The sequence below is a fragment of the Bison bison genome, unplaced genomic scaffold (assembly GCF_000754665.1).
Source record: "Bison bison bison isolate TAMUID 2011002044 unplaced genomic scaffold, Bison_UMD1.0 scf7180017864098, whole genome shotgun sequence".
Classification (NCBI taxonomy): Eukaryota; Metazoa; Chordata; class Mammalia; order Artiodactyla; family Bovidae; genus Bison; species Bison bison.
This window is the reverse complement of record NW_011494670.1, coordinates 4,696,566-4,717,803: the sequence shown is the minus strand read 5'-3', so window position 1 is coordinate 4,717,803 and position 21,238 is coordinate 4,696,566. Positions and strand designations below refer to the sequence as shown.

The window sequence follows — 21,238 nt, the reverse complement described above, 5'->3', positions numbered from 1 at the left end:
ATCCTAGTCAATTGAGTATATTTTTTTGAAATTTCTTTGAATATATTTATGATACAAACAAAGATAGTATATACATGGGAAGTAACTGATAGCCTACAAATTTAAGGAAAAAATGGAAATTAATAGAGTATTTCAAGTGGGATTTTTTTCCTTTGTTTATAGTGACGAGGCAAGAATAATACTGAAGAAACACTCTGTTAGATATTGTTCATTACTTCTTTCTCTGACCTATGATTTGTTTATATTTCTGTTGCCATATCTTTCCCATGGTATTAAAGTCATTTATGTACAAGTCTTTCTTTCTAGAAATTATGAAATCTTTGTATGGCAGTTAGCATAGCATTTGGTATATCATAGATACCCAGTAAATGTTGACCACATGGATGAGGAAATAAAATATTTAGAAACTGTCAATTTGTATAGGTTATAATTAGAAAATATATAAATTTTGTCTTTTGAAGACTGAGATTATTGATAGGTTAAAAATTGTGGAAGGCATTATTTAGGTAAAAACATGAGCAAACAGTGATTTTGAATTAGAACTAATTTCTTGGAAAGGTATATATATTATTTCTATATTTTAATGTATTAGAGAAGGAAATGGCAACCCACTCCAGTATTCTTGCTTAGGAAATCCCTTGGACAGAGGAGCCTGGCAGGCTACAGTTCATGAGACTGCAAAAGAGTTGGGCACAATTTAGTAACTAAGCAACAACAACAGATTTTAATGTATATTCAATTACATTCTCTCAGGAAAACAGTCTACTCTTTATTAATGAATACTTTTAAACACTTACTTGACTTAGCTTATCATCAAGTTGAACCATATGAAATTACAGATAGTCATCTATTTTTTAATTAAAAAAGAGTGGCAATTGCATATGCTCCAACTCAAACATTACTACTTAGTGCAATATGGAGAATGAGTATATATGATCCACATTACTTCCTTATTAGAGTCTATGAAAAGTTACGAGATATCCTACATTTGTAATTTTTAGAAATTTTTAAATTTATTGCCCAGTGGATTCTAAATTCAGGAACTATTAGTATTTCAGCTACTATTTAATTTGGTACTTCCTTTGTTTCTTAGTATATCTTATTCTTGGCCACATATTGTAATTTGGATAATTTATAGGGACCATATATACATGGAGAGGGAAGGAGGAGGGAACATTGAAAATCAGATTAGAAAAACATTGAAAATCAGAATTACATATCAGCTATGTGATATGTAAGTGACAAAGAAGTTACATGTTTGTATATGCTTATTTTGTATATTTAAATATGCTAAAATAAACCCTAGAAAACATAGAAATCCTAGGAAAACATTGCCTTAAAGATATAATCTAATTCTAATTAATAATAACAAAAATAGGAAATTTATCCTTTAAGATTAATTTGGTGTGTAGTACTTTCCTTCCGTAATATTAAATGTCAGTTTTTGTTTTTTGTTAACCTTTCTGAGGTATGGATTGTTATAAGTTTCCAGAAATAAATGCAAATACTTCTGAATATTTTTAATATGAGAAATGTGTGTCATTAATCTTTTTTTAAAGCATTAAAAATTTCAGTATTTAATAAGGATTATTTAACTTAATTTCAATATACAATCATTAAAAGGAAAGAGAAATAGAAACAATAAAGAAGTGTAATAGCACATACATCACCAAATTAGGCCAACCAACATCCAGAACTTAAGCAGCATGGTGGGAAGTTCCAAATAATAGCAGTCTGGAGTCCCGCTTGGGAAAAGTATGTCCACGCCACAAATGAGACTTCAAATTGCAGTTTCAGGGGCTTTTGCTTATAATCCCAAGGTGCAAACTAATATCATCAGTTTGTGTGCAAAAATGAAGCTCTGGTTTTATGTTAACACTTTTACAATGCTGTTTGTTTTATCTTACGAGTCATAGGATTCCATTAAACCCTGGGCACAGTTGGCCAGGCCTCCAGGAGCTCAAGAATTCCAGGCCCACTCCCTTTTTTATTTAAAGTGCTGCCTGACTAGTTGTGCTTGCAGACAACCATGGAATATAGGCTGTGGCCAGGCACATCAGAAGCAAGGTCAGAGACCTCTCTCGTGCTTCTGAAGCCTGAACCAAAGCTTCCTCCATTTTAATTTCCATAATAGCCTCAGGATTGTTTATACTTAAGAGCATAGGAATAAGGCAAAATAACATGAACAGTCTTGTTAATTCTGTAGGTCAAATTACAATTCCAAACAGTCAAAAGAAACAAAAAACAAGCAAAGAGTTAAACAATGGAAAAAAACCATTTCTGAGTGATAGGGAATGTAGTAAAGGAAAAGTCCCACCAGGAATGAGAGGTATGTTTTTGTACATTAACTCCTATATCCATTAACTTATCAGCTATGATAATAGTAAAAACAGTAGTAAACCAGTAAAATATTCTATCAAGATACAATTGTGTTTTCCTATGTTCAGATGGGAAAGAATCCGCCTGCAATGCAGGAGAAGACCTGGGTTCAATCCCTGGGTTGCGAAGATCCCCTGGAGGAAAGCATGGCAGCCTGGAGAATCCCCATGGACAGAGGAGCCTGGTGGGCTATATTCCATGGGGTCGCAAAGAGTCAGACACTACTGAGCGACAAAGCACAGCATATGAAATCTTTTAATACTTTGGTTCCTTGCAAAATCTTATGTAGGGGTTCTAAGGAAAAGCTAATATTAGGAACAGACAAAGTAGGAAATAACATTGAAGTCAGTAACATCTGAATTTTCATGGTATGGGGGGGAAATAATAGGTGGTCCTCTTCCAATATAAAAGATCAATGTATATTAAGCATCCAGAGAAAGGGATTCCTAAGTGATACATTAAGCTAATGTTTACATCATCAGTTATAATACTAATTGAGGAGTGATTTCAAAAAATACTGTAGGTTTTAGGGGAAACAGTCCATTCACAATAGTTGATGAAGTTCTCCAATATGCAGGGTTCCCCATATGCAAGAAGTTGTTCCACATTACAGTCTATCATTAGCCTTGTCACAATCGATCAGTAAGAAGGTACAACTATTAAAGTAACACATGACATTGGCATATAATCTTTGTGTTCAAGGCTTGAGCTGTATCTTTACCAATGGGATGTGATCTAGCAGACAGATCAATTTTGTCCATAGAAAGGCAAAGTTAAGAAAGGACAGGCCTTGTTTGCTGAACAAGCGAAGTTATCCGAGTTCAGGTCCAGCTCAGGTTTCCCAGCTGAAGATTATCCTATAGCTTTCTTCATATTTTTTTTAATCAAGGCATATCCTTGAAGGTTGAGGCGTGGATGACAACCCACAGTACAGTCAAGCTTCCAAGAATAACTTACTCATGAGATTAACAGTGGTTTAAATGGCACATTTTTCTTGTCTGGGGATCATCACTACAGTATTATCCTTCCCCTGAGCAATCACATCAGCAGGTGTGGGAGGACCACTAGGCTGCTTTACTTAGACTTCAGCTCCAACTGCATGTATTTCTTTTTTTAAGATCATTATATAGTCCAGTTGTTTTTAAATATGACTGCTCATTAGAATCACATCTGGAACTTTGGAGAAAAAACAATAGCTGAGCATTTCTATTTTTTCAAAAAATTCCAAGATAATTCTAATGTGCATCTGGATTTTAAAAAGTGATTATGGGTTTTCCTATTAAATGATAGTTTTAGTGATTTAGAATTCTGTTATTTTCTGTTGACCAATCATGATGCAGTGGTATTAAAAGGGATAATAGTTAAATAATCAAAATCACAACAGTAGATTACTTTTATCAGTTTTCATAATCAATAGCCAGACAAAAAATAAAAGATAATTACAATTGCAATAATTACATACAATCTAGAGAGTTAAGTAGACTGATGATGTAAGTGGAAGTGCATACATGCCCATGTTTTCATCCACCAGCCAGTCTATATATTTTGGTATTTAATCCATTTACATTTAAGACAATTACTGATCTGTATAATCCTGTTACTATTTTCTTAATTGTTTTGGGTTTATTTTTTATAAATCTTTTCTTTCTCTTGTGTTTCCTTCCTAGAGAAGTTCCTTTAGCAGTTGTAGATAAAGCTGGTTTGATGGTGCTGAATTCTCTTCACTTTTTCTTGTCTGTAAAGCTTTTGATTTCTCCATCAAATCTGAAAGAGAATCTTGCTGGGTAGAGTATTCTTGGTTGTAGGTTCTCTTCTGTTTTAGCACTTTAAATATATATGCCAAAAAAAAAAAAAAAAGCCACTCCTTTCTGTCTTGTAGAGTTTCTGTTTAGAAACCAGCTGATAAACTTATGGGAGTTTTCTTGTAAGTAATTTGTTGCCTTTCCCTTGTTGCTTTTAATATTTTATCTTTGTCTTTAATTTTTTGTCTTTTTAATTACTGTGTGTCTTGGTGTGTTCCTCCTTGGGTTTATTGTGCCTGAGACTTTCTGTGCTTGCTTCCTGGACTTGTTTGACTGTTTCCTTTCCCATGTTAGGGAAGTTTTCAGATATTATCTCTTTAAATATTTCCTTGAGTCTTCTCTCTCTCTCTCTTCTCCTTCTGGGACCCCTATAATGTGAATGTTGGTACATTTAATGTTGTCCCTGAAGTCTCTTAGGCTGTCTTCATTTCTTTTCATTCTTTTTTCTATATTCTGTTTTATGGCAGTAATTTCCACCAATCTTTCTTCCAGGTCACTTATCCATTCTTCTGCCTCAGTTATTCTGTTGTTGATTCTTTCTAGTGTATTGTTCATCTCTGTTCATTTGTTCTTTAGTTCTTCTAAGGCTTTGATAAACATTTCTTGCATCTTCCTTCTTTTCTGAGATCTTCCTAGATCATCTTCTCTATCATTACTCTGAATTCATTTTCTGGAAAGTTGCATATCTCTACTTCATTTAGTTGTTTTTATGGGGTTTTATCTTGTCCCTTCATCTGGGACATAACCCTCTGCCTTTCCATTTTGATTAACTTTCTGTTATGTGGTTTTCATCCTGGTAGATGCAGGATTGTAGTTCTTCTTGCTTCTTCTGCTTGCTCTCTGGTGGGTGAGGCTAAGAGGCTTGTGTGAGCTTCCTGATGGGAGGGACTGGCAGTGGGAAGAATTGGGTCTTGCTCTGGTGGACAGGGCCCAGCTCAGTAGAACTTTGATCTGATTGTCTGCTGATGGGTAGGGCTGCATTCCCTCTCTGTTAATTGTTTGGCCTGAGGAAACCCAGGCCTGGGGTCTGTAGGCTCTATTTTAGGGTTAATGGAGATCTCCAAGAAGACTCACCCAAGGGGCACCTCCCATGACTGCTGCTGCCAGTCCCCCTATCCCCACAGTGAGCCACTGCTTGCATACGCCTCCAAAGAAGACACTCCAACACCAGCAGATAGGTCTATTTCAGTCTCCATGGGGTTACTACTCCTTTCCCCTGGGTCCTGGTCTGCATAGGATTTTGTTTCTGTTTTCCAACAGTAGAGTCTCTATTTCCCCCGCTCCTGCGAAAGTCCTATAATCAAATTGTGCTGGTCCTCAAAGTCAGATTCCCTGGGGATTCCTAATCCTTTTGCTGGGTCCCCAGGCTGGGAAGCCTACCTTGGGGCTCAGAACTTTCACAAAAGTAGGAGAACTTCTTTGGTATTGTTGTTCTTCAGTCTGTGCATTACCCACCCAGCAGTTATAGGATCTTATTTTATCATTATTACACCCCTCCTACCATCTCGTGGTGGCTTCTCCTCTGTCTTTGGACATGGGGTGTCTTTTCTGGTGGGTTCCAGCATTCTGTTGATGGTAGTTTAAGAGCTAGTTCCAATTTTGGTGCCCTCGCAGGATGAGATAACTGCACATCCTGTTACTCTGGCATCTTGATCCAGTGCCCTATGTGTCATTAATCTTGGTAGAGAAATAAGTGTTCAATACTTACTTTTACTTTCCAACACAAGAGATGACTCTACACATGGACATCACCAGGTAGCCAATACCAAACCAGATTGATTATATTCTTTGTAGCCAAAAATGGAGAAGCTCTATACAGTCAGCAAATACAAGACCAGGAGCTGACTGTGGCTCAGATCATGAGCTCCTTATTGCCAAATTCAGACTTAAATTGAAGAAAGTAGGGAAAACCACTAGACCATTCAGTTTTGACCTAAATCAAATCCCTTATGATTATACAGTGAAAGTGACAAATAAATTCAAGGGATTAGATCTGATAGAGTGCCTGAAAAACTATGGATGGAGGTTCATGACATTGTATAGGAGGCAGTGATCGAGACCATCCCCAAGAAAAAGAAATGCAAAAAGGCAAAATGGTTGTCTGAAGAGGCCTTACAAATAGCTGAGAAAAGAAAAAAATAGCTTCAAGAGAAGCTAAAGGCAAAGGAGAAAGGGAAATATATACCTGTCTGAAAGCAGAGTTCCAAAGAGTAGCAAGGAGAGATAAGAAAGCCTTCTTCAGTGATCAGTGCACAGAAATAGAGGAAAAGAATAGAATGGGAAGGACTAGAGATCTCTTTAAGAAAATTAGAGATACCAAGGGAACATTTCATGCAAGATAGGCACAGTAAAGGACAGAAATGGTGTGGACCTAACAGAAGCAGAAGCTATTAAGAAGAGGTGGCAAGAATACACAGAAGAACTATTCAAAAAAGATCTTGATGACTCAGATAAGCATGATGGCCTGATCACTCACCTGGAGCCAGACATCCTAGAATGCAAAGTCAAGCGGGCCTTAGGAAGCATCACTACTAACAAAGCTAGTGGAGGTGATGAAATTCCAGTTGAACTATTTCAAATCCTGAAAGATGATGCTGTGAAAGTGCTGCACTCAATATGCCAGCAAATTTGGAAAACTCAACAGTGGCCACAGGACTGGAAAAGGTCAATTTTCATTCCAATCCCAAAGAAAGGAAATGCCAAAGAGTGTTCAAACCACCGCACAATTGCACTCATCTCACACACTAGCAAAGTAACGCTCAAAATCCTCCAAGCCAGGCTTCAACAGTGTGTGAACTGAGAACTTCCAGATGTTCAAGATGGATTTAGAAAAGGCAGAGGAACCAGAGATCAAATTGCCAACATCTGTTGGATCATCAAAAAAGCAAGAGAGTTCCAGAAAAACATCTACTTTTGCTTTATTGACTCCACTAAAGCCTTTGACTGTGTGGATCACAACAACCTGGAAAATTTTAAAGAGATGGGATATCCCATCTCTTTACCAGACCACCTGACCTGCCTCTTGAAAAACCTGTATGCAGGTCAAGAAGCAACAGTGAGACCTGGACATGGAACAACAGACTGGTTAGAAGTACGTCAAGGCTGTATATTGTCACCCTGCTTATTTAACTTACATGCAGAGTACATCATGCGAAATACTGGGCTGGATGAAGCACAAGCTGGAATCAAGATTGCTGAGAGAAATATCAATCACCTCAGATATGCAGATGACACCACCCTTACGGCAGAAAGTGAAAAAGAACTAAAGAGCCTTCTAATAAAAGTGAAAGAGGAAAGTAAAAAAGTTGGCTTAAAACTCATCATTCAGGAAACTAACATCATGGCCTCTGGTCCCATCACTTCATGGCAGATACACAGGGAAGCAATGGAAACAGTGAGAGACTTTATTTTTTTGGGCTCCAAAATCACTGCAGATGGTGATTGCAGCCATGCAATTGAAAGACATTTGCTCCTTGGAAGAAAAGCTATGACCAACCTAGTCAGCATATTAAAAAGCAGAAACATTACTTTGCCGACAAAGGTCCATCTGCTGCTGCTGCTAAGTCGCTTCAGTCGTCTCCAACTCTGCGACCCCATAGAGGGCAGCCCTCTAGGCTCCCCCATCCCTGGGATTCTCCAGGCAAGAACACTGGAGTGGGTTGCCATTTCCTTCTCCAGTGCATGAAAGTGAAAAGTGAAAGTGAAGTCGCTCAGTCATGTCTGACTCTTGGTGACCCCACGGATTGCAGCCCACCAGGCTCTTCTGTCCATGGGATTTTCCAGGCAAGAGTACTGGAGTGGGGTGCCATCGCCTTCTCCGTCATAGTGAAAGCTATGGTTTTTCCAGTAGGCAAGTATGGATGTGAGGGTTGGAATATAAAGAAAGCTGAGTGCCTAAGAATTGATGCTTTTCAACTCTGGTGTTGGAGAAGACTCTTGAGAGTCCCTTGGACTGCAAGGAGATCCAACCAGTCAATCCTAAAGGAAATCAGTCCTGAATATTCATTGGGAGAACTGATGCTGAAGCTGAAGCTCCGATACTTAGGCCACCAGATGTGAAGAACTTGATCACTAGAAAGACCCTGATGCTGGGAAAGATTGAAGGCGGGAGAAGAGACCAACAGAGGATGAGATGGTTGAATGACATCACCGATTCAGTGGACATGAGTTTGAGCAAGCTCCAGAAGTTGGTGATGGATGTGGAAGCTTGGCTTGCTGCAGTCCATGGGGTTGCAAGGAGTCAGACACGACTGAGTGACTGAACTGAACCAAACTCTGCATATAAGTTAAATAATCAGACACAGATATTTTTCTGGAACTCCTTTGCTTTCTCCATTCTGCACTATCCAGCAAATGTTGGCAATTTTATCCCTCGTTCCTCTGCCTCTTTGAAATCTAGCATATTAGTCTGTAAGTTTTTGATTCACATATTGCTAAAGCCTAGGTTGAAATATTTTGAGCATTGTCTTTCTAGCATGTGAAATGAGTGCAGTTGTATGGTAGTTTGATCACATACATGTAAAATGAGCATAGTTTTACAGTAGTTGTACGGCACTGCCCTTCTTAGGGAGTGGAATGGAAACTGACCTTGTCCTGTCCTGTCCCCATTGCTGAGTTTTCCAAATTTGTTGATGTGTGAAGTGCAGCACTTTAACAGCATCATGTTTTAGGATTTTAAGTAGCTAACAGGCATTCAGTCACCTCCACCAGCTTTGTTAATAGTAATGCTTTCTAAGATTCACTTGACTTCACACTCAGGATTTGTGGCTCTGGGTGAGTGACCACACCATCCATGGTAACCTGGATCATTAAGACCTTTTTTGTATAGTTCTTCTGTGTATTTTTACCATCTCTTCTTAGTATCTTCTGCTTTTGTTAGGTCCTTACCTTTTCTGTCCTGTATTGCTCCATCCTTTTATGATTTGTTTTCTTGATATCTCCAGTTTTCTTGAAGAGATCTCTAGTCTTATCCATTGTGTAGTTTTCTCCTCTTTCTTTTCATTGTTCACTTAAGAAGGACTTCTTATTTCTCCCTGATATTCTCTGGAACTCTGCATTCAAAAATATACTCTGTTGGGGGTATCTTTCCCTTTCTTCCTTGCTTTCACTTCTCTACTTTCCTCAGCTATTTGTAAAGCCTCCTCACCCACTTTGCTTTTTTTCTTTTCTTTTCCTTTGGGATGGTTTTGGTCACTGCCTCCTGCACAGTGTCACAAATTTCCATCCATAGTTCTTCAGGCACTCTGTATATCAGATCTAATCCCTTGAATCTATTTATCACCTCTGCTGTACAAACATAAGGGATTTGATTTAGGTCATATCTGAATGGCCTACTGGTTTTCTGTACTTTCTTCTATTTAAGTCTGACTTTTGCAGTAAGGAGCTCATGATCTGAGCCACAGTCAGCTCCAAGTCTTGTTTTTGCTGACTGTATAGAGCTCCTCCATCTTTGGCTACAAAGAACAGCCAGAGTCATCTCTTATATTGTTGAAGAAGGGTGTTTGCTATGACCAGCATATTTTCTTGACAGAACTCTGTTAGCCTTTGTTCTGCTTCATTTTGAACTCCAAGGCCATACTTGCCTATTATTCTGGGTATGTCTTGACTTCCTACTTTGCATTCCAATCCCCTATGATGAATAAGATATCTTTTTTGGTGTTCCAGAAGGTGTTGTAGGTCTTCATAGAGCAGGTCAACTTCTTCAGCATCAGTGGTTGGGGCATAGACTTGGATTACTGTGAATGACTTGCCTTGAAAACAAATCTATAACATTCTGTTATTTTTGAGTTTGTACCTAAGTGTTGCATTTCGAACTCTTGTTGACTGTAAGGGCTACTCCATTTCTTCTAAAGAATTATTGCCCACAGTGGTAGATATAGTGATCCTCTGTATTAAAGTCACCTATTCCTGTCCATTTTAGTCTACTGATTCCTGAGATGTAGATGTTCAATCTTGCTGTCTCCTACTTGACCACACAAGATGGTAAGTTGACCATGTCCAATTTACCATGATTCATGACACTAACATTCCAGGTTCCTATCAATATTGTTCTTTACAGCATCAGTCTTTACTTTTACCACCAGACATATCCACAGTTAACATCGTTTTTGCTTCGGTCAAGCCACTTCCCTCTTTTTGGAGCTAATAGGAATTGCCCTCCTTTCTTCTCCAGTAGCATAATGGATACCTTCTCACCTGGGGGCTTCATCTTTCAGTGTCCTATCTTTTTGCCTTTTCACACCGTTCGTGGGGTCTCAAGGCAAGAATACTGGAGTGGTTTGTCATTTCCTCCTCCAGTGGACCACATCTTCTCAGAACTCTCCATTATGACCTGTCCATCTTGGGTGGCCCTGCACAGCATGATTCATAGCTTCTTTGAGTTATGCAAGCCCCTTTGTCACAGCAAGACTGTGATCCACGAAGGGATGTTAGATATATGATGTGAAAATTAGGATTCATGCAAGAAAACGTTGCAAAGTCTATGTAATAATAATTATAACAGTCCTGAATAGCTAATATTTAGGTAATAAGCTAAGAAAAATATCTTAACAGGGTAAGTGTTAGTTGCTCAGTCGTGCCTGACTCTTTGCGACCCAATGACTGCAGCCCACAAGGTTCCTCTGTCCATGAGATTTTCCAGGCAAGGATACTGGAGTGGGTTGCCATTTTCTTCCCCAGGGGACCTTCCGAACCCAGGGATCGAACCTGGGTCTTCTGCACTGCAGGCAGATTCTTTACCGACTGAGCTACAAGGGAAGTGCCTAACAGGGTTAGGCAAAGTATTAATTTTCTTAATATACACAAAAGCAGAGGGCATTGATAGGCATTTCACTGAAAAACACATAACCAGTTAAAACATGAAAAGGCATTCAACCACTCTCATGTGAAAGAAATGAAATTAAAATAAGAGTGGGATTTTTTTCCCTTAATGATTGACAAAAATTGAAGCTTATTTACCATATTGGCAAATGTATGGAAAAGGCATCACTGCTGTTGGGAGTTTAAATTAGGGTGACATTTTGGAAGTTGTTTTTAGTAATATTGAACAAAACAACAAAATATACATAGTTGTTGGCCCAGCCGTTATACTTGATGTATAAGGATGAACCTAGATAGCATATTCAAAAGCAGAGACATTACTTTGCCAACAAAGGTTCATCTAGTCAAGGCTATGGTTTTTCCTGTGGTCATGTATGGATGTGAGAATTGGACTGTGAAGAAGGCTGAGTGCCAAAGAATTGATGCTTTTGAACTGTGGTGTTGGAGAAGACTCTTGAGAGTCCCCTGGACTGCAAGGAGATCCAGCCAGTCCATTTTGAAGGAGATCAGCCCTCGGATTTCTTTGGAAGGAATGATGCTAAAGTTGACTCATTGGAAAAGTCTCTGATGCTGGGAGGGATTGGGGGCAGGAGGAGAAGGGGACGACAGAGGATGAGATGGCTGGATGGCATCACTGACTCGATGGACGTGAGTCTGAGTGAACTCCGGGAGTTGGTGATAGACAGGGAGGCCTGGCGTGCTGCAATTCATGGGGTCGAAAAGAGTCGGACACAACTGAGCGACTGAACTGAACTAGTAAGGAAATGAAAAATAATGTTCATCCATAAGTTGCTAGTTATATTGCTATGGTACTGCTGTTCAATTGAAAACAGTGCAAATATGTTAAGAGAGAGAGCTAGCATGAGGGCAAGAAAAAGAGATGAGGAGGGAGAGAGAGATGCACAATTGACCTTTTAACAGTGCATGGGTTAAGGATGTGGAAAATCTACATGTAACTTAGTGTGCTTGTGCTTATACTCAGGTACTCAGTCGTGTCTTTGTGACCCCATGGACTGTAGCCCACCAGTCTTCTCTGTCCTTTGGATTTTTGAAGAATCCTGGAGTGGGTAGGGCTTCCTTATAAGCTGTTCCTCTGTATCCAGAGTTCCACATGTGTAGATTTAACCTACCAAGAATCATGTAATAGTTAGTATTTACTATAGATTAAAAAAAAAATCTCTGTGTTAAATAGACCCACACAGTTCAAACCTATGTTGTTCAAGGGTCAACTGTGCTGCTGCTGCTGCTGCTGCTAAGTCGTTTCAGTCGTGTCCACTCTGTGCAACCCTATAGATGGCAGCCCACCAGGCTCCCCCGTCCCTGGGATTCTCCAGGCAAGAACACTGGAGTGGGTTGCCATTTCCTTCTCCAATGCATGAAAGTGAAAAGTGAAAGGGAAGTCGCCCAGTCATGTCCGACTCTTAGTGACCCCATGGACTGCGGCCCACCAGGCTCCTCCATCCATGGGATTTTCCAGGCAAGAGTGCTGGAGTGGGGTGCCATTGCCTTCTCCAAGGGGTCAACTGTATATGTACTTAAATATGGTATGTTAGTAAGTGAAGAAAGTAGGTTGGCTAATAGTATGCATGGTACCATCCCATTCATGTATTACTACTTAAATCATCAAGTTAGGAAATAAATGTTTTTGCTTCTTTACATAGAGAGTTTCAGGAAGGATACATAAAACATTTAACTGATTATGGGAAGAGGGGCAGGTGAAAAAGAACCAGAACTGGCGTAGAGTGGGGAGGATCCTTAATACTCACATTGTACCTTTTTGCCCTGCTGAAATGTTTTGTTTTTCCCTCTCATCTCATGTGCTGCTGCTGCTAAGTCACTTCAGTCGTGTCCGACTCTATGTGACCCCATAGACGGCAGCCCACCAGGCTCCCCGTCCCTGGGATTCTCCAGGCAAGAACACTGGAGTGGGTTGCCATTTCCTTCTCCAATGCAGGAAAGGGAAAAGTGAAAGTGAAGTTGCTCAGTCGTGTCCAACTCTTAGCGACCCCATGGACTGCAGCCCTCCAGGCTCCTCCGTCCATGGGATTCTCCAGGCAAGAGTACTGGAGTGGGGTGCCACTGCCTTCTCCCTCATCTCATGTAAAGCTTTATTATTTTAGACCAGCATACCCAGTGGAAGAATTAGAAGAAGAAACTGTTGCAGAAGATGATGCAGAATTAACATTGAATAAAGTGGATGAAGAATTTGTGGTATGTGTGTTGCTGAACTTTTTTGTCCATTTTCACCTTTGAATTCATTTCCCTTCTCTGAATTCCCCTAGACTTCCATTATCTGGATTAGTTTATTTCATTGTTTGTAGATTAAAAAAAAAAAAAGCTTTTGAATACAGTGCCAAATATCAGTAATTTAAACCTTTGGTTAAATTAATTTTCATGTTCACTAATGATTATGGTGTGAATTTAGCAGAGGTTCTTCAAATATAGACAGAAAATAGTCGACCACTAGTTATATAGGTAAACAGTTAACCATTCATGATCTTAAATAGACCATAAATAATAGAGAATTTAGAAGACAGCAATAGACTTTTGAATTAATACAGTCTGCTTCATAAGAATACCATTCATTTCTCAGGAACTCCTTTATGCTTCTGAAATTAAGATGATTAGTACCCTACCCTGCAGGAACATTAAAAAATACTTATAAATATCAACATTATTTAAGTTGTTTGGCAACCTCTGGGCATATTCTCATTCTTAAAATTCTATCTATAGTGTGAAATTAAATGATCATATCTTTATAACAGACTGGACTAGGAGAATGGTAGAGAAGAAGAGTTCTTCCTCAGAATCAGAGATGAGTTGACACTAGTATTTTAGAAAGTGTATATATGATTTAAATTGAAAATGTTGGAGAAGAAAAATGTTGTAGTATATTTTACTGTCATAGACCAATTACATTTTTCAGGTGATTTTTTTTTTAATCAATAGATAATACATACAGTCTGTATTTTAACTTAAAAGTAATTTATTATGCTACTGTAGGCTGCAAAGATACTAATCACTGCATTATTTTATAGTGAATGCTGAAAATAACCATTAAATAAATTAGACATATGCATATGGTAGAATGTCATATAGCCATTAAAAGAAATGTTAGTGACATGGGGATGATAACATACTTTATGCACAAACTCAACTATGTAAAATACACAGAAAAACAGTTAACACCAGTATATTAACATTAGTTATGTGTGGGGAGGATTATGGATGATTATTTTCTCTTCATGCTTTCTGTCTTTAAAGTTTTTAATGTATTTTGTCAGTAGTATAAATATTTTAAACCATATGTGTAAAAAAGATGATTGCTATTATAAACAGTGCTGCAGTGAACATTGACGTACACGTGTCTCTTTCAGTTCTGGTTTCCTCAGTGTGTATGCCCAGCAGTGGGATTTCTGGGTCATAAGGCAGTTCTATTTCCAGTTTTTTAAAGAATCTCCACATTTTCCTCCATAGTGGCTGTACTAGTTTGCATTCCCACCAAAAGTGTAAGAGGGTTCCCTTTTCTCCACACCCTCTCCAGCATTTATTGTTTGTAGACTTTTGGATTGCAGCCATTTTGACCAGTGTGAGATGGTACCTCATTGTGGTTCTGATTTGCACTTCTCTGATAATGAGTAATGTTGAGCATCTTTTCATGTGTTTGTTAGCCATTTGTATGTCTTCTTTGGAGAAATGTCTGTTTAGTTCTTTGGCCCATTTTTTGATTGGGTCGCTTATTTTTCTGATTTTGAGCTGCATGAGCTGCTTGTATATTTTTGAGATTAATTTTTTGTCAGTTGCTTCATTTGCTATTATTTTCTCCCATTCTGAAGACTGTCTTTTCACCTTGCTTATAGTTTCCTTCGTTGTGCAAAAGCTTGTAAGTTTAATTAGGTCCCATTTGTTTATTTTTGCTTTTATTTCCATTACTCTGGGAGGTGGGTCATAGAGGATCCTGCTGTGATTCATGTCAGGGAGTGTTTTGCCTATGTTTTCTTCTAGGAGTTTTATAGTTTCTGGTCTTACATTTAGATCTTTAATCCATTTTGAGTTTATTTTTGTGTATCGTGTTAGAAAGTGTTCTAGTTTCATTCTTTTACAGGTGGTTGACCAGTTTTCCCAGCACCACTTGTTAAAGAGATTGACTTTTCTCCATTGTATATTCTTGCCTCCTTTGTCAAGTATAAGGTATCCTTAGGTGTGTGAATCTATCTCTGGGCTTTCTATTTTGTTCCATTGATCTATATTTCTGTCTTTGTGCCAGTACCATACTGTCTTGATGACTGTGGCTTTGTAGTAGAGCCTGAAGTCAGGCAGGTTGATTCCTCCAGTTCCATTCTTCTTTCTCAAGATTGCTTTGGCTATTTGAGGTTTTTTGTATTTCCATACAAATAGGACATGGAGAGGACAATGGCAACCCACTCCAGTACTGTTGCCTGGAGAATCCCATGGACGGAGGAGCCTGGTAGGCTGCAGTCCATGGGGTCGCTAAGAGTCGGACACAACTGAGTGACTTTACTTTCACTTTTCACTCTCATGCATTGGAGAAGGAAATGGCAACCTACTCCAGTGTTCTTGCCTGGCGAATCCCAGGGACAGAGTAGCCTAGTGGGCTGCTGTCTATGGGGTCACACAGAGTCGGACATGACTGAAGTGACTTAGCAGCAGCAGCAGGACGTGGAAGGAACATAGACGTTCATCGGTAGACAAATGGATAAGAAAGTTGTGGTACATAAACACCATGGAATGTTACTCAGCTATTAGAAAGAGTACATTTGAATAAGTTCTAATGAGGTGGATGAAACTGGAGCCTATTATACAGAGTGAAGTAAGTCAGAAAAACACCGATACAGTTTCTTAATGCATATATATGGAATTTAGAAAGATGGTAACAATGACCCTATATGCGAGACAGCAAAAGAGGCACAGATGTAAAGAAAAGACTTTTTGACTCTATGGGAGAAGACGAGGATGGGATGATTTGAGAGAATAGCATTGAAACATGTATATTACCATATGTGAAACAGATGACCAGTCCAGGTTCCATGCGTGAAACAAGGCACTCAAAGCTGGTGCACGGGACAACCCAGAGGGATGGGAATGGGGAGGGAGGAGGAGGGGGGGAGTTCGGGTTGAGGGACACATGTATACCCATGGCTGATTCATGTCAATGTATGGCAAAACCCACCAAGTATTATATAGTAATTAGCCTCCAATTAAAATAAATAAATTTTTTTTAAAAAAGATGATTACTATCTATAAAAAGAAAAAGACCGTTGTAAAACCAATTTAAAAGATATCTTTCTTAATGTGATAAATTTTTAAACTTAAGGTAAAAATGTAGTCATTCATGTGTTTATTGACCTGTTATGTAGCAGGCACTGGGCAAGACCCTGGTGGAGCTGCATGTACAAAAACTCAGAGGAAGGAGGGCGCTTACCATGATCAAGGAACTGAGGGAAAATCATTGCTGCCAGCTCTCCTGAGTGAGGAGGAGAGTGACTTCAGATTGTGTGTGTTAGTTGCTCAGTCTTGTATGGCTCTTTGCGACCCCATGGACTATAGCCTGCCAGGCTCCTCTGCCATGGACTTCTCCAGGCAAGAATACTGGAGTGGGTTGCCATTCCCGTCTCCAGGGTTAGCTGGGAAGAAAGACCAGGTCCAGATCATTTTGGTCATTTTAGGGAGTTTAGCCTTTATTCTTTGTGTAATAAATCTTTCCATTCAGTCCCTGTTGTTCATCTCACTTATTTTACTCAGATATTTCCTCATCTTGTTTCTTAGTTACTGTTTATTATTAGTAGTAAATAGTTTATCTACAGATACCTGGTCCTAATGCATCAATATTTAGCTTCAAAGACCTATAACTCAAAACAGCTAGTCAGGGAAAAAAAGTACAAAAACCAACTAATCAGAAGGAAAACTCCATGAGGGCATAAACCAATTTTGCACATTTGTTGTCTCCATTTTATTATGCAATGCCTGGTGCATAGTAGCTGTTCATTAAATATTTGACAAAAAATCATCTGTCACAACATTGCTTGTAACTTTTACAAAATAGAGGGTTTTTTTTTTTTTCCTGAGAACCATTTAAAGTTCAAAGCAGCATTGCTGTTTGTATAAATTAGAGAAACAAACTAGAAAGCATCCTATTCACACATTTCTTGCCAACTGTGAAGTAAAGACCTTCTGCTGTCATAAGACCAAGCTGAAGCCTTCCTCAAAGGGTTGTGTCTGAGGCTCTTAGTTCCCTTACATCATGTCTCTTGAATTTTTTCCTTTTCCTTCTTCCTTGTTGTTATATTATTCTAAGGAGGCCTCTTACCTCTCCCATTCCTCTTAGTAAGGAGAGCTGGGTCAATGCCAAAAGCCTCTGGATGGTGGGATATTACTTCAATTTGGTGCCAGAGTTTGTGGGATAGCTCACAGATGGCAAAGATCATTTCTGACAAAGTAAAGTTCTTCTGTGATCAACAAGAAACTCAAAAGCTTCCATTTTAGACTGGTCAAATCAAGTTAGGACACATTGATAACTGGAAAGTGAGAGAGAGGGATGGAGGGAGGAGAAAGGGAGGGTGGCCGAGAGGGAAGAAGGGAGGATTGGGATCACGACACAGAATGTTCTCAAAGAATGTCCTCACAGAATGTCCTCACAGAATATCCTCACAGTATACAGTCATATCCTTAGTGATTGGCAGTAGGAGAATGAAGACACATATTAGACAAAGAAATGACAGGAAATTGAGTACCTTTTAAATTACTGAGATTAAAATCCTCTTCATTTAAAGCTATTTTTTGAGTCTGTTTATATTCAAATTCATTTTGATTGCTTTCTTAATAATTTTTAATAACTTAAATTCTTTTTCTAGTACCTACTCTTAAAGCTTTTTGCCTAATAGTGTTCAATCGACCACAGTTCAACAAGTACTTATTGATCACCTATGTAAACAGTACTGATTAGGTTATTATAAAAGCATTATAAACTCTTCTCTTCTCCCATCGGCACTGAGTCACTGGCATCTCTATCATTTGCTCTGGTTAAGTACACCATCATTAGTGCAAACACAGGATAGACTGAGCTGTTTCTCAAAGATGTGCTTGTGCATATATGCTTAGGATTTAATATGTAAACCCATCAGTTTTGTCTACACATCTAGGCCCCACTGCCTCCATCCCTAAAAAAATGAACGTTATTTGATTGTATGTTATCTGCATTTATATTGTTTCATATTTTACTATAATCTTTCTAATTTCTCAAAGACTAACATAGTTCTAATGTCTCAGCTTAGTGGCCCCACCCCTAGGAGTTTCTTTGTAGATCTGGGATGGTTAAATTACATTGTCACAAGCTCCCAGGTGATACTAATGCTGCTGATCTAAGAACCACATTTTGAGAACCACTGTCTTACATACTTCTAAGTGCTTAACGATAAGGGTTATCTTTGAAATCTACGACTGCCGCTTTTGTGCAGCTCTACATGTGAAAGTGTCCACCAAACAACTCTCACTTATTTTTTTTGTTTTTCTTTACAAGACTTTAGAACCAAGCTCTTTTGGCCTCATTATCATGTCTTTAAGCTTTGGATATTCTTGTTACAATTGCTCCACCCACTTTGTCACTTGTCACCACAAAGACATTTTAACATTTTGTCCTACCTGCTTATACAGCCTGCTCAAACTCTGTATTTACTGTGTATTGGGGAGGAGATTGCTTGTCAAAGGGTCTCTTCTGACCCTGTCCCCCACATCAGTTGGGCTTAGAATCAGGACTAGCTTGGAATCTACCTGAATTATCCTTTTGTTAGATAGTTAATATCTAAGATACAAAGTTAATATCTTACATCCTTATATAGAATTAATATTTAATATCTTTAAACTTAAGCATATAGAAGATGAGATGTCAAAAATATACATTACTGTGATTGGTCCCTGGAGTAGGTGAGAGTATTCCATATCTATCAACCTCTCATTTTTGTCCATTTTAGTCATCTTACTCAAAATTTCCATTAACTGTTGCTTATTCTGTTCTTATGTTTATTTATCCCTAGTTTCACAGCTGGAGAAGGCAATGGCACCCCACTCCAGTACTCTTGCCTGGAAAATCCCACGGACGGAGGAACCTAGAAGGCTGTAGTCCATGGGGTCGCTGAGGGTCGGACATGACTGAGAGACTTCATTTTCACTTTTCACTTTCACGCATTGGAGAAGGAAATGGCAACCCACTCCAGCGTTCTTGCCTGGAGAATCCCAGGGACAGGGGAGCCTGTTGGGCTGCCATCTATGGGGCCACACAGAATCGGACATGACTGAAGTGACTTAGCAGCAGCAGCAACAGCAGTAGCAGCAGCAGTTTCACAGCTCTTTTTTTTCTTAAGTGATTGTAAAAAAAAGCAGGTCCTATTTTTAAATGGCATCATCAAAACCTCAAAAAACAGATAACATAATGCCCTACTTTATGCACACTACTAGGCTTTAAATGTCCTTTCTTAGTCTTCCTGTTGAGCTTAGCATAAGTGTTTAGAATTGACATGCACACGTTGCTATATTTAAAATATATAACCTACAAGGACCTACTGTAAAAAAAATCTGGAAATATATTTTTTAATTACAACTTTTATAATTATTAACTTTTAAACTCTTTTATTTTCCTAAGGAAGAGGAGACAGACAATGAAGAAAACTTTATTGATCTCAACGTTTTGAAGGCCCAGACCTATCGCTTGGTGAGTTACACAGGATACATGCAGGACCAACAAGCAGTCAGTACATGTATTCTGCTGGGAATGGAAGCAAGTAGAAATCATTGTTCTGGCCATTGTTCTGTGTGTCATTTGAAAAGTAGCTCTTGAAATTATTTTAGCAAATATAAAACTCAGAGGGGCAAGTGAAACAGCCTCTGGTCTATATCATGAAATATCAACTCAGGGTCAGTTTCAAGTTATTTTCCATTATAATGGCCCGTAATAGTCTTCATTATAGGAAAATACTTAAATTGTAGGTAATTCTTTGAAATAAAATGGATTATATTAAGACTGGTGTATGAATAGATGGTCAGTTGCTTCAAGTCAGTTTTTGCTTTATTTTAATTAGGAAATAAGCCCAGTCTATAAAAGAGAACCCACTCAATGAAATAATTTCAAAGTACAGTTTGGATTTTTGTCTTTTCCTATATGTATGTTATATTTCAATAAAATGATACTTATCGCATGCCACAAAAATATGTATGAAACAAAATCTTATTTGTACTTTATTTAGTTTTTCTTATCTTAATTCTGCAAACAAATTTGGACCTAGTTTTGGGTACATATCATGAAGACTTCCTTGGCCACCTCACCCCAAGGTGGTCTCTTCATTTATCATTCACTGCCATAGTATTGTTAGCATTTGTAACTATTATTAACAATATGGGTGTGTTTTCTGCCCAACTTGAGATGTATGTAATATAATGTGGCTATCTTGCCTGACTGTGTGAGTTGTCTTTGAGACTTTTTAGTACTTACTAGGTGTATGACTTTGAGTAGGTTTCCAATTTTCTTATGCCGTATCTTCATCATCCATAAAATCAGAATAAAACTATTACCTTTAACAAAGATTTTTTAAAGATTAAAAGAGTTACTGCACATAAAGCATTTATACGATGTCTGTCTGGCACATAGAAAGTACTTACAAGTTATTGGCAAAAACCAAAACCACACCTCCCCCTACATTCCTTCTCTTAAATCTGACTTGTATAAGCTCCTTGGTAACAGAAATAACTATCATTTTTTATATTCTCCATAGTGTAATACAAAAGGTACTGACTAAATGCTTCTTAAATCAACAAATAAACTTTTCTTGCCTAATTGAAAATTATTTCAAAATAACCTGTTAACATTTAAATACAGCCAAGCTTCAGTTATAACAATATACTTGCCAATCACTATAGTTTTCAAAGTACTTTAAAACACATCCTTTCCTGACTTTTTAAGGTATTTGAGAAGATGTTACCTCCGTTTTCAGTTCAGTTCAGTTCAGTTCAGTCGCTCAGTCCTGTCCGACTCGCAGCACGCCAGGCCTCCCTGTCCATCACCAACTCCCGGAGTTCACTCAGACTCACGTCCATCAAGTCATTGATGCCATCCAGCCATCTCATCCTCTGTCGTCCCCATCTCCTCCTGCCCCCAATCCCTCCCAGCATCAGAGTCTTTTCCAATGAGTCAACTCTTTGCATGAGGTGGCCAAAGTACTGGAGTTTCA

At 38.5% G+C, this 21,238-nt stretch overlaps 1 protein-coding gene across 2 annotated transcripts in view; it reads left to right on the top strand.

Moving 5' to 3' along the window:
• The window catches only part of IFT57 (intraflagellar transport 57), a 73,920-nt gene that overhangs the window by 5,372 nt on the left and 47,310 nt on the right, over positions 1 to 21,238 (top strand). For both annotated transcript variants that reach the window (XM_010838557.1, XM_010838556.1), the window contains exons 4-5: positions 13,121 to 13,211; positions 19,657 to 19,725. In XM_010838557.1, coding sequence (XP_010836859.1) covers positions 13,121 to 13,211; positions 19,657 to 19,725 — 160 coding nt within the window. The remainder of the gene's footprint in view (positions 1 to 13,120; positions 13,212 to 19,656; positions 19,726 to 21,238) is intronic.